The 15,524-nt window shown below is 53.5% G+C and overlaps 1 protein-coding gene across 4 annotated transcripts; it reads left to right on the plus strand.

The window, feature by feature from the left end:
* Nucleotides 1-5,800: 5,800 nt before the first annotated feature.
* On the plus strand, nucleotides 5,801-11,529 carry LOC148055324 (uncharacterized). 4 transcript variants are annotated; one of them, XM_087761529.1, is made up of 11 exons: nucleotides 5,801-5,897; nucleotides 6,286-6,397; nucleotides 6,632-6,721; nucleotides 7,343-7,447; nucleotides 8,307-8,478; nucleotides 8,919-9,010; nucleotides 9,471-9,620; nucleotides 9,807-9,961; nucleotides 10,070-10,211; nucleotides 10,736-10,896; nucleotides 10,985-11,529. In XM_087761529.1, the coding sequence occupies exons 2-11, from the start codon at nucleotides 6,365-6,367 to the stop codon at nucleotides 11,124-11,126; spliced, it is 1,242 nt and encodes a 413-aa protein (XP_087617655.1). In that variant the 5' UTR covers nucleotides 5,801-5,897; nucleotides 6,286-6,364; the 3' UTR covers nucleotides 11,127-11,529. The 4 variants fall into 4 exon arrangements, with proteins under 4 accessions (XP_087617655.1, XP_087617656.1, XP_087617653.1 ...); XM_087761530.1 differs by having other exon boundaries at nucleotides 10,832-10,896; XM_087761527.1 differs by lacking the exons at nucleotides 10,736-10,896; nucleotides 10,985-11,529 and having other exon boundaries at nucleotides 10,070-10,727.
* Nucleotides 11,530-15,524: the final 3,995 nt, after the last annotated feature.

Here is a 15,524-nt window from a genome sequence, read left to right on the forward strand (position 1 = left end):
AAACCCGCCAAGGCAAGCGCCATGTGCTTACAATGGTGGAAGCAACCATCGGATGGCTGGAAACATATCCCATGCCCCATGCCACTGCCCGGAACACTATCCTGGGTCTTGAAAAGCAAGTCCTGTGGTGACATGGCACCCCAGAAAGAACTGAGTCAGATAACGGAACTCATTTCTGAAACAGCCTCACAGACACCTGGGCCAAAAAGCATGGCATTGAGTGGGTATATCACATCCCCTATCATGCACCAGCCTCCGGGCAAATAGAACGATACAATGGACTGTTAAAGACTACACTGAGAGCAATGGGCGGTGGGACATTCAAACACTGGGATACACATTTAGCAAAGGCCACCTGGTTAGTCAACACCAGGGGATCTGCCAATCGAGCTGGCCCTGCCCAATCAGAACTGGGGAAGACAGTCTGGGTTACTCCCGCCTTAGGCAAAGGTAAATGCATTCATGGGATTGTTTTTGCTCAAGGACCTGGGTGCGCTTGGTGGGTGATGCGGGAGGATGGGGAAGTCTGGTGTGTACCTCAAGGAGACTTGGTTTTGGGTGAAAATAGCCAATGAACTGAATTTTATAATGTTTGTTGCTATATAATACTGTATGTCATCACTTCTCTGATTACTCTATGACATATCAACAGTATACAGTAAGAATCACCCAAATTAATGAAGAATGAACTCTGAGGAAACCAAGCAAAGTGCAGAGGTGATAGAATTAGAACTGGCTTCAGCATGCTACAATCCAACACCACACGCTACCCCTCCTGCCCAGAAAGACCGTTATGACAGATGAATCCCAAAGTCATAAACTAAATGAACTCAACAAACGTTCTAGAGGGATAGCATATAGACTAAGGGAATGATACCCGTGTATTGTATCAAAGGAAAGGAAGGGGGTGATGATTAATGAGGAAGTGTTGGATAACGTGGGACCTGGGCATGACGTAAATGTTATGGAATAAGGGGGGATACTGTCCTGGTTTCAGTTGGGAGAGAGTTAATTTTCTTTTTGGTAGCCAGTATGGGGCTGTGTTTGGGGTCTAAGATGAGAACAATGTCCATGTTCTGGTTCTTGCTGAGTAGTGCTAAGTAGTTGCTAAGTGGTGCTCACACTGGGCAAGGACTTTCCAGCTTCCCATGCTCTGCAGGGTGCACAAGAAGCTGGGAGGGGGCACAGCCAGGACAGCTGACCCAGACTGGCCAAGGGGCTATTCCATACGGTATGGCATCATGCTCAGTATATGAGCGGGGGAGTTGGCCAGGGCAGGGCGGGGGGGGGGGGGGGGACACAACGATCGCTGCTTGGGGGACATGCTGGGCATCAGTTGCTTGCTTTGTATTACTGTTGTACTATTATTCCTTGGTTTTATTATTATTGTTGTTATTACTATTACTACTGTTCTATTTTTATTTTACTTTAGTTCTTAAACTGTTCTTATCTCAACCCACGAGTTTTCCCCTCTTGCCCTTCCGATTCTCTCCCCCAGCCCATCCACCAGTGGGGGAGTGAGCGAGCGGCTGCGTGGTGCTTAGTTGCCAGCTGGGGTTAAACCACGACAGTCCTTTTTGGCGCCCAACGTGGGGCACGAAGGGTTTGAGATAATAACAGATTAACTAGAGTGTATTAAGTAATTTGTATCTGTTAGCAGTTATCAGTCGTAATACTGATTCATCTGTTTCGGTACTAGTCTACCTGATCTGTACCATGCTCTTGTTTTTGCTGTGCACGTTGAAGATTGGTGTGGGTTTTTTCAGTTTGCTGTGCTTTGCCATAATGAGTGATGTTTTGCCTGGAAGATTGGTTATTAAAACACTGACCTGGAGTGCTATCTGGTATTTGGGTTCTGTAGTGAAGCCACTACTGTACTTCAGGTACCACCTCCTGGAGACAATTAGCAATTATACCTCTTCTTCTGAGAGTTTTTTTTTGGAGCAAATACAGAATGGCACCTTTGTTGCTTTCTTCTATGATGTTTCGTCCTTCATTACAACACCTTTTCATTATCTGGGGCATCGTTGGGTAGTTAAGATATATCCATTGGTAGTTCTTGGGAATTTTGTTTTGGTTTTATCTAAGGTTGATAAGCAGCTTAAGAATATCATCCAGAGATCTCCTCCAAGTCTGGATAGTTAGGAGTGGCAGGGTGTGTGGCAGCGTATGGGCAAGTACCTAGGACAATGGGCACCTCCAGTGTTTTGGAACTGCACCCCCAAACACGTGCAGAATCCTGAAAAACTAGTAAAGTATTTGGAAAATGTATGTTGTCACCCTGGCAACTCCAGAGAGACACAGATCACTGCAACGTGCTGGGGCCTGGCCCATGCCTACCGAGCCCGAGCCCTATTCAACAGTATTCAGTACCCTCAAGGGAAAGAGAAGGTCTTTGGATCGGACGACAAAATGACGGCCCCCGTGGCTGTGCCAGCCCCTGCCACAGGCACTGCGGCTGCGCCAGCCCCCGCGCCGGCCCCCGTGGCTGCACCAGCCCCCAGCCCCTGTGACAGGCGCTGCGGCTGAACCAGAGAACCAACCCGTGCCAGTATCACTTGCCCCTATACAGAAGACAAAATACACAAGGAAATCAGCTCGTTTAGTAAGGGCTGACGATGAGCCAGGGCCATCAAGAGAACAGGCGGAGGAAGAGGCAGAACCCATAAATGAGATGGTAACCACCTGATCTCTGTCCCTGAGAGAGCTGCGAGATACGCAAAAAGATTTCGGTCATCGTCCAGGAGAGCCCATCATCACCTGGCTGCTCCGATGCTGGGATAATGGGGCCAGTAGCCTGGAATTAGAGGGTAGGGAAGCCAAGCAGCTGGGATCCCTTTCCAGGGAAGGGGGCATTGACAAAGCGATTGAAAAAGGGGAAAAAGCCCTCAGCCTCAAGGAGGATGTTACATGTCACGCAGGCAAGTGGACCACCATGGAGAGAGGTATCCAGTGCCTGAGGGAATTAGCTGTGCTGGAGGTGATTTATAATGACCTGGACAATGAGCAGTTATCCAAAGATTCAGACCAAGTCCAATGCACATGACCCATGTGGCGGAAGTTTGTATGGAGCGCACCATCACCACACGTGAGTGGTGAACCAAGACCACAGGAGATCTGTGTAGAGGCAGATGAAGTAGACCACAGCAGTCAACTGCAGCAGGGCTTTTCTGGTTTCTTTGGGTTTTGTGGCTAACTGCGTATCTCCTCCCTTAAGAACCCTTGGCAAGAACTTAGTGGTTCAGATTTAAAATCTATTCCTCTGTACTAAGCAAGATGATAACAGTGAAAAAAGTATTCCTTTCATCCCTCAGGAAAAATATTTGACCGCAGGAAATATGCAGACCATCTTAATTTTATATTTGAAATATGCACTTTCCGGTTTCTTAAGCCAATGCAAGTGTTCTTAGCTAAAAAGCTGGCTGAATCATTTTGAGTTTTTCAGTAACACTAACTATGCATCTTTTCCTCTTATTCAGAAGCTGCAACTTCTGTTCTGGAGAGGCCTTGTGTTGTCTTCTCTTTTAAAAGACCGACAGAGGAGACGTTCCATCTTTGACAGACTGATATTCATGAGCTGATTATTAATCCAGTTTTTAACAAAGCAATTAGCAGGTCAAATAGCAGTTACGGCATACTTGCTGCTAGCTTGAACGGAGCAGAATAGAGAAGCCATGAAAATGAAGAACATTTAATTTTGAAATTTAATAGGTCCACCTAGCTGGGCGTGTTCCTCTGTCTTTGGCCCTCTGCATAAATACGTTCATAAATGACAAGTTAATTGACAAAACACAGATGAAGGATTTGCAAGAAAAAAAGGAAATTGCTCTTGTCTGAGTCTCTCATTGTGTCCTGAGAAGTTCAGATTAATGAATCTGCACTATAAATGAGTTACAGTAGATGAATGACATAATATTTCTCACCCTTGTCTGGTGGAAGAGAAGGAGAATCAAATGTTTCTCTTTGGGCCATTTTCTAAGGGGGTATTTTCACTTTCTTTGTCTGTAGTTCTTGGCCGCCTCCACCTTCTGTGGAGACAATAAGGCCACTTTCATCATATCAGAGAGAACAGGGGCTGCTTGAAGGTATAACTGCTTTTCTTCTTCCTCACCACCTCATCAGGAGCCTGTTTCCCAGAGTAAAGAAGGTACTAGAAGTTTATGTGCGTCCTGTGGTGCAGGAATTGCTCTTATTCATAGCCCTAAGCCAGCTCTAATAGCCCTAAGCCAGCTTTCCTAAGAGATGCTGGCATCTGGTATGCTTCTTGTGATCCAGCTCCCTGGCATGGGCTTTTACAGGGCACTTTTACTATTTGCATGAAAAAAAGCTGCAGTTGCTGGGACCACCCTAAGCTTAGCAGGTCCTGATCTTGTGCTTTTTAACACAGCTTTTTTCCTGCTCTTGTTAACATGGCTTTTCTATCCTTTTTGTACTGTGGCCCCCAAACTGCACACAGTGCTCAAGATGAGGCCGCACCAGTGCAGAGTAGAGCGGTACAATCCCCTCCCTCGACCAGCTAGCAATACAGTGCTTGATGCACCCCAGGACACGGTTGGCCCTCCTGGCTGCCAGGGCACACTGTTGGCTCATGTTCAACTTGCCGTCGACCAGAACCCCCAGATCCCTCTCCGTGGGGCTGCTCTCCAGCCTCTCGTTCCCCAGTCTGTATGGACATCCAGGGTTGCCATGTCCCAGGTGCAAAATGTGGCACTTGCCCTTATTAAACTTCATACGGTTGGTGATTGCCCAGCTCTCTGATTTGTCCAGATCTCTCTGCAGGGCCTCTCTGCTCTCGAGAGTGTCAACAGCTCCTCCCAGTTTTGTGTCATCAGCAAACTTAGATAGTAATCCTTCAAGTCCTGCATCCAAGTCATTTATGAAGACATTAAAGAGCACTGGCCCAAAGATGAATCCCTATGGAACCCCGCTAGTGACTGGTCACCAGCCCGATGTAACCCCATTTACTATACCCCTTTGAGCCTGACCCGTCAGCCAATTGCACACCCATTGCATTATGTGTTTATCCAGCTGTACAAACTCAGGATATTCTATGACTCTATGATTCTATGGCTTTTCTAGAAGAAATTGGCTGTGAAGGTGTGATTGCTTCTCATTTTCTGGCAGTTTATTATACAGTGGGGCCCCCTCAGCATGCATCACCTCCTCCTTCGGCGATACTCCAAAATCTTTGCCTTCTGGCCAGTCCATGATCACTTCCAAGATTCCTGGGTGACTGGGATTTCCTATTCGAGCCGGTTGTGTGATCAGTGTGACCCACTTGCTCCATGTAGCATCAGCTGCACGGTGTGTACAGGGGACCCTCCCTTCGAACATCCAGCCCAGCACCGGCAGTCGGGGTGCCAGGAGGAGCTGTGCTTCAGTACCAACTATTTCTGAAGCGGCTTGAACCCCTTCATATGCTGCCAATATCTCTTTTTCAGTTGGGGGCCTTTTTCCTAGCGGGCCTAGGATCCTCTGTAACCTCGACTCCAAAACCTTAAGGGTCGACCTCGAGTCTCCCCTGGTTCTGTCGTGGTGCAAAGGACCGATAGGAAATGCGGTTTTCTCTCGACATTGCCGCTGTAGCGCCATCCAGTGTCACGCTTCGAGAAAACCGTCTTCGCCACAGTTCTGAGAAAAACAACCTCGTGCGCCTGCGCAGGGACTAAAGGCGCGAAAAGAGCCGAGGCGGGGGCAGCACGTCCGTGACAAACCGCACGTACGCATTTGCGATCTGCGCATGCGCGACAGCCCCTATATAAGGAGCACACGTGGCCCGCGGTGGGGGCGGTGCGCGAGACCCCTGCTTCCCTTCTTAGAGGCTGGGGCCGCTCCTCGGTCCCCGACGAAGCCTGAGGCCACCGAAGACCTAGCGGAGGATCCTCGGACTTGGGAAGGTGGCGAAAGACTCTTTCTTTTTCTCTCTCTCTCCCTCTCCCCCCTATTCTTTTCCTCTCTTCCCTTGCTCTCCCTCATCCCTCCATTCTCTTCTCCCCCCAAATAAAAGCAAAAGGTTGAACGACATCTGACCGATTTCAGCATCTTATCTCGTCCTTGGGATCGTAACGAAACCTCCCCCGACACTGGATTGGGACACGTGGTTTAACAGTGGCACGGGGGAGGGAGGAGACGCCTCCACGCACCCCTTCCCCACCTCGTATGGGTACCACTCTGGGGACTGCCAGTCCTGACCCCTGTGGCCCTGACCGCTGTCGCCCTGACCCCTGTGACCCCTTCCTGTATGTGGAAGCCCTGGCATCCAAGCGGCACCTTCTTTTCTTGCAGCAAAGAGAGGGAAGGCCTGCTGCGCCAGTACCTCTGGCCCCGTATCTGTACCGTCTTCCGTCTTGCTGCAGCACAGAAGATGGACAGCCAACATGCTTCACTCAGTGCTCAGGTAAGTGCGAGGTGAGCTACGGAGAGCCTGCCAGTCAGTCCCTGTGCACGGTGTCCTAGTTGGCTTTGGCTGCTGGAAGACGATAGGAGCAGAAGGCAGACCAGGGAGACCCTGAGGCCTCTCCTGGGCACCAGAGGGCAGCTGAAGCCCACCTCAGGTGGAAGGCATTCAAGCCAGCTTCCTGCAAGGAGGAAGGGCCAGGGCAAGTGTGCCACCTGCTGAATCCCCTTACAGATCCTGAAAACTCTGGACAGTGTGCTGGAGGTGCTGGTGCGTGGTGCTTCGCCGATGTCCAGCATCCAGACAGTGGAGAAAATCTTGCAGGTCAGGCATTTGCTGAGAGCAGGGCTCACGGGGTCTCTTCCTTGCCTTACGCTAAGGAGACGTGACCTTCTGGAGCGTGCACGCCCCAGCCCAGAGCCAAAGCAATGGAAGGAGTCCGCGTGTCCTTGCCAGGCCCCCTGCTCTGGCAGCTGGCACTGCTGAGCCGCTGCCCTCACCACCCACCCCATTCAACGCTCTCCTCCCAGATCGCAGCAGGGCGGAGATCTGCTGCGATGTGGCCATGGTGCAAGGGGAGACCAGCCCTGAAGCGCTCTTCCTGTGGCCTCCCCGTGGGCCGTAGCCCAGCCTCCGTGGTGCAGGGCCCCCTGGAGGTTCCTGCCCTCCTGGAGAGACGTGTGGCCGTTTTTGGAGGAGCGCGTGGAAAGGGGCAGAGGTGGCTGCGGGGGCAGGAGCTGGCTACCTGCCTGACTGCAGCACGTCACCAACTGTCAGCAACGGTCCGCGAGGTCACGAGGCGGCCAGACCCCGTTCCAGGCCTCCCTCCTGAGCGGGGGAAGCCTTGGCGGCACGTTGCGTAAACCCCGCCAAGCGCTTGGCAGAGCCACCGCTCCGGGAGCTGCTGTCGTATCCCAAGGCAGACCAGCATTTTTCCCTTCTCAGGCCCTGCTGCCCTTCACGGCATCCCAGGAAGTGGCTAGGCGACGGAGGGCTGTGGGGAGGATTGTCAGCCTGAGCCAGTTCTTGAGGCCCTCTGCGATGCTGGAGGTAAGGGGCCTGCGGTGTGTAAGGCGACCTCTTGGCACCCCTTGCCCCTTCCTGCTGCCCCAGAGTAGCCGGTAGCTCTGGGCTCCCTGCGAGAGAAGCCCGGGCGCAGGGCAGGGGATTCAGCAGGGCTCAGCCCTGGGCAGGGTCTTTGCGCCTCTCTCTGGGAGCTGCTCTCTCCCATGCCTTTTCTCTCGGGAGCCAGCTCCGTCCCAGGGCATGGGAGGAAGCATTTTGCAGGCTGGGCTCCGGCAGCCCTCCCTGCCTCCCTCCCCTGGGTTGCTGCCCAGCTGCTTCAGTGTTGAGGGCCTGTGGGGCTCTCAGGCCCTTCCCCTCCCCACTGCCACTGCCTGCTCCTGGCCCCTTCCCCAGCCCACTGGCCCCTTCCCCAGCTGCAGCCCCGCAGGCCCTCCCTTCCCGTGCCACGGAGAGCTGGGCAGGGCAGTGCCAGGCCTTGGGACAGACTGCCAGCAGGATCTGGCAGGAGGAGAGGGCGCATGGCTGCAGCCTTGTGTGGAGATGGGGAGTCCCACAGGTGCGGAAGGAGGGCTCCGTCAGCTGAATGTGGGTGTGAAGGACCAGCAGACCCAGGGTCTCAAGCCTCCTTCAGGCACCCCAGTCCCGCGGGCTCACGGGGAAGGAAGGCAAAACCTTTCCAGGGCTCCCTTCACGGGGAGGCAGCACGCTCCTCGCCTTGAGGCAGCTGCCGCAGGCTGGGTCTCCACAGGGTGCAGCGCAGGGCAGAGCCCTCCAGAGCTCTGGCTCACGCAGCACTCAGCCCGGGGCCCGCTCTCGGTGGTTAGTGCTTTTGTCCCATCTGATGCAGCTGGGTCCTGCTACTGCTCCTTCCTCTCTCCCACAGGCCTTGTGCCTCAGAAAAGGCAACCCCTTCGTCTTCAGTGAGATGCCTCTGCCATTCCTGGGGCAGGTGATGGGGTACCTCACCCTGTCCTGTGCCGAGCAGGACGAGGAGATCAGCCGCGGGGCTGTGGAGGCACTGCGTCCCTACCGCGCATTCATTCTGCTGCGATGGGGTAAGAGATGCTGGGGCGGGCTGGGGCCTTCCACCCACAAGGGCCCAGGCAAGGCGCCGCACCGCCTCGGCCCGCCTCCTCTGCTAGAGGAAGGAGCAGCAAACTCCTCCAGGGCTGGAGCAGGGGAGCAGCCGTGCCACGCCAAGCCTGGGACCCACGCAGCCCGCCTCGGAGGTCGGCGTGGGGCCCGTCCCAAGAACCCTTGGGCTGGAGAGCCTGCGGCAGCAACATCCTGGGGCTCCTCTCCTCCTCCCAGGCAGAAAGCCAGACCGAGCTCTCCTGCCCTTCCCCCCTGCAAATGGGCCCACTGCCACCCCGGCATGTCTCTGGCTCCCCACAGAACGGGCAGCCAGGCACAGAGCTCTCCTTGATGCCCGTGCCTGCTGTCTCCAGCTCTCCGTGGTTCCTGCCGCTCACTGTGTGTTTTCCCTCCTGCCCAGCCCACCAGGCAGCACGTCAGGCTCCCAAGCCAGGAGTGGATCGGGAATGCATTAGCACCTTCTTGTCCAAGAAGCCCACTGACGAGTGGATGGTAACAAGCTCCTCCCTTGCTGGGAGTCTTGGCCACGAGGCTGGCCAGAGACTCTGACGAACCAGCCCATCAGCCACTGGGGGGGGGCACGGCCTCTTCCCCAGCCGATCAGGCTGCAGGGTCCCGCCACCTCTGCGCAGGGAGTAGCCAAAGGCTTTAACCCAGCATCAGTGCAGCAGCTCCGGCTGTCCTGGCCACCGGCCAGCTCTGGTTGCCAGCAGCAGGAGCGCACCGTGACCCCGCCCCCAGGCCCCCCCTCCTTCAGCCCACAGGGCAGCTGCCTCTCCACACCCCGCCTGGCTGCGATCACCCCAGACCAGCCCCTGCTGCCCGCACTTGTCCTGCAGCAGGGGGCCAGCGCTGTCCCGGGCTTCTCACTCCAGAGCCATCCCCGCTGCTCAGCCGTGCCCCGCCACCAGGGCACTCAGTGCGACACCTCTTCCCTCCCTCTCTCCCTCAGACATTTGGGAGCTTCCTCCTCCCGACTGAGAGGGGCGACTTCATCCACACGGTCTTGAGAGGCATGCTGCACCCAAGGGTCTCGGACACCCAGATGGTTGCCAACGTGCTGGAGGCAGTCTTGAGAGAGCCGTCCTCGGAGCTGACCAAGGTAGGCAGCGTGCAGCCGGATTGCCCCGGGTGCGTGCGACTGTTCTCCCCGCCCCAAGTCCAGGGCTTGGCAGCACCCAACGGGCGGCCTTTGAGGCCAGCCAAGAGCAACGGGAGGGAAGCAGTTCCTGGTGGCAGCTGGGGCCGTGGCTGCGCTCCACCCCACTCCACCCCCTGCCTCCACCAGGTGTGCGGGATCGTGCAGACCATCCATGGGCTGCTGGCAGGTGTCAGCCAGACCCCGCTCTCCGACATCCTGAGGAGGACCTTTCTCCAAGTGGCCCAGTTGTACCCTCAGAGGGTGACCATTGGCCTGCTGCAGGCTTCCCAGCGCTGTGACAGGTACGTGGCCCGTCAGCCTCGGGGGCAGCTCAGGACCTCCAGGGCCTGCCCAGGCAGAAGGGGTGGTGGCCGAGGTGGCCCCACTGACAGCGTGCTCTGGCTCTGCAGCAGTGCCAGTGCCATGTGGAACATGTTGGCCTCCAAGCCCTGCCAGCTGGACGACGTGCTGAAGACGCTGCTGCTGGTCCAGCGGAAAGCCACCCGGCGGGGCAGCTACATGGGACAATGCAGCTGCTACTGTTTCCTGACTGTGAGCGTCTGGATGAGGCGTGCTCCACCCGGCCCGCGCCTGTGCATCCCTCTCCAGCCCCTCCTCCACTCTCCATCTGCCCCCAAACCCGGACCTCCCCAGGGACGCCTGGGCCAGGGGCCTCAGGGCCACAGCCAGGCAGGGCAGCGCATGCTGCTCGGCCCCGCGGCTCGCAGGCAGGCAGCCTGCCCCTGCCCCTGCCCTGCTGCCCTCAGCGGTCTTCCTCCCTCCCCGCCACCTCCTCCTGCCTGCTCGGCAGCTGGGAAGCCCGGGGCAGGGCGGCAGCCCAGCCAGAGCAGGCTGCGGGGCCGGGGAGGGGGAGCCCAGGGCAGCTGGCAGGGCCCACGGGGCCGGCTGGGCTGTTCCCTCTGGACCGGGTGGGCTCCAGGCCAGGCAGCTGGGCCAGGCTTTGCTCTGGCATCTCCCTCAGCTCAGCGCAGCCCCTGACCACCCCTGCCCCCAGCCCCGGGCAGCGCCACAGGGACAGCTCTGCAGTGACAGCGGTTCCTGGGTGTTTTCTGCAGTTAGCCAGTGCCATGCATCAGATCTTCCTGGTGCCCAGCAGCCGATGCTGTGTGCAGTTACTTTTAGAGGAGCTCTTCATGGCAGTGGTCTTCCAGATCTCCTTCGGCTTGAAGGGCCCGGAGCAGAAGTGGTGCAGGCATCCTCCAGTCTGCTCCCTCAGGTGCTCTGTCCCTGCTCCCTGCCTTCTGCCCTGGGCCCAGAGCCGGGGCCAGGGCTCCACCTGTGACCACGCTTTGCTCTGCATGCAGGAGCGCCGTGAGCACCATGCAAGCTCTGTTCCATTGCCTGGGCGGTGCCTCCCTGGATGAAGACATCAGGAGGCAGGGTGCCTGGGACATGGTCAGGAGCTCCGAGACCTACCACACCGGTATTGCCGTGCTGACTAGGTGAGAGCTTCGTTGGTCGTCCTTGTCTCCCCCGGCGTTTCTTTCCTGGGGCAGAAGGTGGAGGCGGCCAAGAACTACAGACAAAGAAAGTGAAAATACCCCCTTAGAAAATGGCCCAAAGAGAAACATTTGATTCTCCTTCTCTTCCACCAGACAAGGGTGAGAAATATTATGTCATTCATCTACTGTAACTCATTTATAGTGCAGATTCATTAATCTGAACTTCTCAGGACACAATGAGAGACTCAGACAAGAGCAATTTCCTTTTTTTCTTGCAAATCCTTCATCTGTGTTTTGTCAATTAACTTGTCATTTATGAACGTATTTATGCAGAGGGCCAAAGACAGAGGAACACGCCCAGCTAGGTGGACCTATTAAATTTCAAAATTAAATGTTCTTCATTTTCATGGCTTCTCTATTCTGCTCCGTTCAAGCTAGCAGCAAGTATGCCGTAACTGCTATTTGACCTGCTAATTGCTTTGTTAAAAACTGGATTAATAATCAGCTCATGAATATCAGTCTGTCAAAGATGGAACGTCTCCTCTGTCGGTCTTTTAAAAGAGAAGACAACACAAGGCCTCTCCAGAACAGAAGTTGCAGCTTCTGAATAAGAGGAAAAGATGCATAGTTAGTGTTACTGAAAAACTCAAAATGATTCAGCCAGCTTTTTAGCTAAGAACACTTGCATTGGCTTAAGAAACCGGAAAGTGCATATTTCAAATATAAAATTAAGATGGTCTGCATATTTCCTGCGGTCAAATATTTTTCCTGAGGGATGAAAGGAATACTTTTTTCACTGTTATCATCTTGCTTAGTACAGAGGAATAGATTTTAAATCTGAACCACTAAGTTCTTGCCAAGGGTTCTTAAGGGAGGAGATACGCAGTTAGCCACAAAACCCAAAGAAACCAGAAAAGCCCTGCTGCAGTTGACTGCTGTGGTCTACTTCATCTGCCTCTACACAGATCTCCTGTGGTCTTGGTTCACCACTCACGTGTGGTGATGGTGCGCTCCATACAAACTTCCGCCACATGGGTCATGTGCATTGGACTTGGTCTGAATCTTTGGATAACTGCTCATTGTCCAGGTCATTATAAATCACCTCCAGCACAGCTAATTCCCTCAGGCACTGGATACCTCTCTCCATGGTGGTCCACTTGCCTGCGTGACATGTAACATCCTCCTTGAGGCTGAGGGCTTTTTCCCCTTTTTCAATCGCTTTGTCAATGCCCCCTTCCCTGGAAAGGGATCCCAGCTGCTTGGCTTCCCTACCCTCTAATTCCAGGCTACTGGCCCCATTATCCCAGCATCGGAGCAGCCAGGTGATGATGGGCTCTCCTGGACGATGACCGAAATCTTTTTGCGTATCTCGCAGCTCTCTCAGGGACAGAGATCAGGTGGTTACCATCTCATTTATGGGTTCTGCCTCTTCCTCCGCCTGTTCTCTTGATGGCCCTGGCTCATCGTCAGCCCTTACTAAACGAGCTGATTTCCTTGTGTATTTTGTCTTCTGTATAGGGGCAAGTGATACTGGCACGGGTTGGTTCTCTGGTTCAGCCGCAGCGCCTGTCACAGGGGCTGGGGGCTGGTGCAGCCACGGGGGCCGGCGCGGGGGCTGGCGCAGCCGCAGTGCCTGTGGCAGGGGCTGGCACAGCCACGGGGGCCGTCATTTTGTCGTCCGATCCAAAGACCTTCTCTTTCCCTTGAGGGTACTGAATACTGTTGAATAGGGCTCGGGCTCGGTAGGCATGGGCCAGGCCCCAGCACGTTGCAGTGATCTGTGTCTCTCTGGAGTTGCCAGGGTGACAACATACATTTTCCAAATACTTTACTAGTTTTTCAGGATTCTGCACGTGTTTGGGGGTGCAGTTCCAAAACACTGGAGGTGCCCATTGTCCTAGGTACTTGCCCATACGCTGCCACACACCCTGCCACTCCTAACTATCCAGACTTGGAGGAGATCTCTGGATGATATTCTTAAGCTGCTTATCAACCTTAGATAAAACCAAAACAAAATTCCCAAGAACTACCAATGGATATATCTTAACTACCCAACGATGCCCCAGATAATGAAAAGGTGTTGTAATGAAGGACGAAACATCATAGAAGAAAGCAACAAAGGTGCCATTCTGTATTTGCTCCAAAAAAAAACTCTCAGAAGAAGAGGTATAATTGCTAATTGTCTCCAGGAGGTGGTACCTGAAGTACAGTAGTGGCTTCACTACAGAACCCAAATACCAGATAGCACTCCAGGTCAGTGTTTTAATAACCAATCTTCCAGGCAAAACATCACTCATTATGGCAAAGCACAGCAAACTGAAAAAACCCACACCAATCTTCAACGTGCACAGCAAAAACAAGAGCATGGTACAGATCAGGTAGACTAGTACCGAAACAGATGAATCAGTATTACGACTGATAACTGCTAACAGATACAAATTACTTAATACACTCTAGTTAATCTGTTATTATCTCAAACCCTTCGTGCCCCACGTTGGGCGCCAAAAAGGACTGTCGTGGTTTAACCCCAGCTGGCAACTAAGCACCACGCAGCCGCTCGCTCACTCCCCCACTGGTGGATGGGCTGGGGGAGAGAATCGGAAGGGCAAGAGGGGAAAACTCGTGGGTTGAGATAAGAACAGTTTAAGAACTAAAGTAAAATAAAAATAGAACAGTAGTAATAGTAATAACAACAATAATAATAAAACCAAGGAATAATAGTACAACAGTAATACAAAGCAAGCAACTGATGCCCAGCATGTCCCCCAAGCAGCGATCGTTGTGTCCCCCCCCCCCCCCCCGCCCTGCCCTGGCCAACTCCCCCCGCTCATATACTGAGCATGATGCCATACCGTATGGAATAGCCCCTTGGCCAGTCTGGGTCAGCTGTCCTGGCTGTGCCCCCTCCCAGCTTCTTGTGCACCCTGCAGAGCATGGGAAGCTGGAAAGTCCTTGCCCAGTGTGAGCACCACTTAGCAACTACTTAGCACTACTCAGCAAGAACCAGAACATGGACATTGTTCTCATCTTAGACCCCAAACACAGCCCCATACTGGCTACCAAAAAGAAAATTAACTCTCTCCCAACTGAAACCAGGACAGTATCCCCCCTTATTCCATAACATTTACGTCATGCCCAGGTCCCACGTTATCCAACACTTCCTCATTAATCATCACCCCCTTCCTTTCCTTTGATACAATACACGGGTATCATTCCCTTAGTCTATATGCTATCCCTCTAGAACGTTTGTTGAGTTCATTTAGTTTATGACTTTGGGATTCATCTGTCATAACGGTCTTTCTGGGCAGGAGGGGTAGCGTGTGGTGTTGGATTGTAGCATGCTGAAGCCAGTTCTAATTCTATCACCTCTGCACTTTGCTTGGTTTCCTCAGAGTTCATTCTTCATTAATTTGGGTGATTCTTACTGTATACTGTTGATATGTCATAGAGTAATCAGAGAAGTGATGACATACAGTATTATATAGCAACAAACATTATAAAATTCAGTTCATTGGCTATTTTCACCCAAAACCAAGTCTCCTTGAGGTACACACCAGACTTCCCCATCCTCCCGCATCACCCACCAAGCGCACCCAGGTCCTTGAGCAAAAACAATCCCATGAATGCATTTACCTTTGCCTAAGGCGGGAGTAACCCAGACTGTCTTCCCCAGTTCTGATTGGGCAGGGCCAGCTCGATTGGCAGATCCCCTGGTGTTGACTAACCAGGTGGCCTTTGCTAAATGTGTATCCCAGTGTTTGAATGTCCCACCGCCCATTGCTCTCAGTGTAGTCTTTAACAGTCCATTGTATCGTTCTATTTGCCCGGAGGCTGGTGCATGATAGGGGATGTGATATACCCACTCAATGCCATGCTTTTTGGCCCAGGTGTCTGTGAGGCTGTTTCAGAAATGAGTTCCGTTATCTGACTCAGTTCTTTCTGGGGTGCCATGTCACCACAGGACTTGCTTTTCAAGACCCAGGATAGTGTTCCGGGCAGTGGCATGGGGCATGGGATATGTTTCCAGCCATCCGATGGTTGCTTCCACCATTGTAAGCACATGGCGCTTGCCTTGGCGGGTTTGTGGGAGTGTGATATAATCAATTTGCCAGGCCTCCCCATATTTATATTTCAACCATCGTGCTCCATACCAGAGAGGCTTGAACCGCTTGGCTTGCTTGATTGCAGCGCATGTTTCGCATTCATGGATAACCTGTCCAATAGTGTCCATGGTCAAATCCACCCCTCGATCACGAGCCCATCTATATGTTGCATCTCTTCCTTGATGGCCTGAGGTGTCATGGGCCCATCAAGCTAGAAATAATTCACCCTTATGTTGCCCGTCCAGATCCACCTGAGCCACTTCAATCTTAGCAGCCTGATCCACCTGCTGATTGGTTTG

Source organism: Nipponia nippon, unplaced genomic scaffold, assembly GCF_047370975.1.
Source record: "Nipponia nippon isolate SJK-2023a ecotype South Korea unplaced genomic scaffold, ASM4737097v1 scaffold_24, whole genome shotgun sequence".
NCBI lineage: Eukaryota > Metazoa > Chordata > Aves > Pelecaniformes > Threskiornithidae > Nipponia > Nipponia nippon.

Bases quoted from the DNA above. Each gene is read 5' to 3' on its own strand.
- LOC148055324 (XM_087761527.1), top strand. From the start codon at position 6,365: ATGGACAGCCAACATGCTTCACTCAGTGCTCAG. The intron at 6,722-7,342 runs GTCAGGCATTTG...TTCCCTTCTCAG, and splicing joins CAGTGGAGAAAATCTTGCAG to GCCCTGCTGCCCTTCACGGC. The intron at 9,011-9,470 runs GTAACAAGCTCC...TCTCTCCCTCAG, and splicing joins AGCCCACTGACGAGTGGATG to ACATTTGGGAGCTTCCTCCT.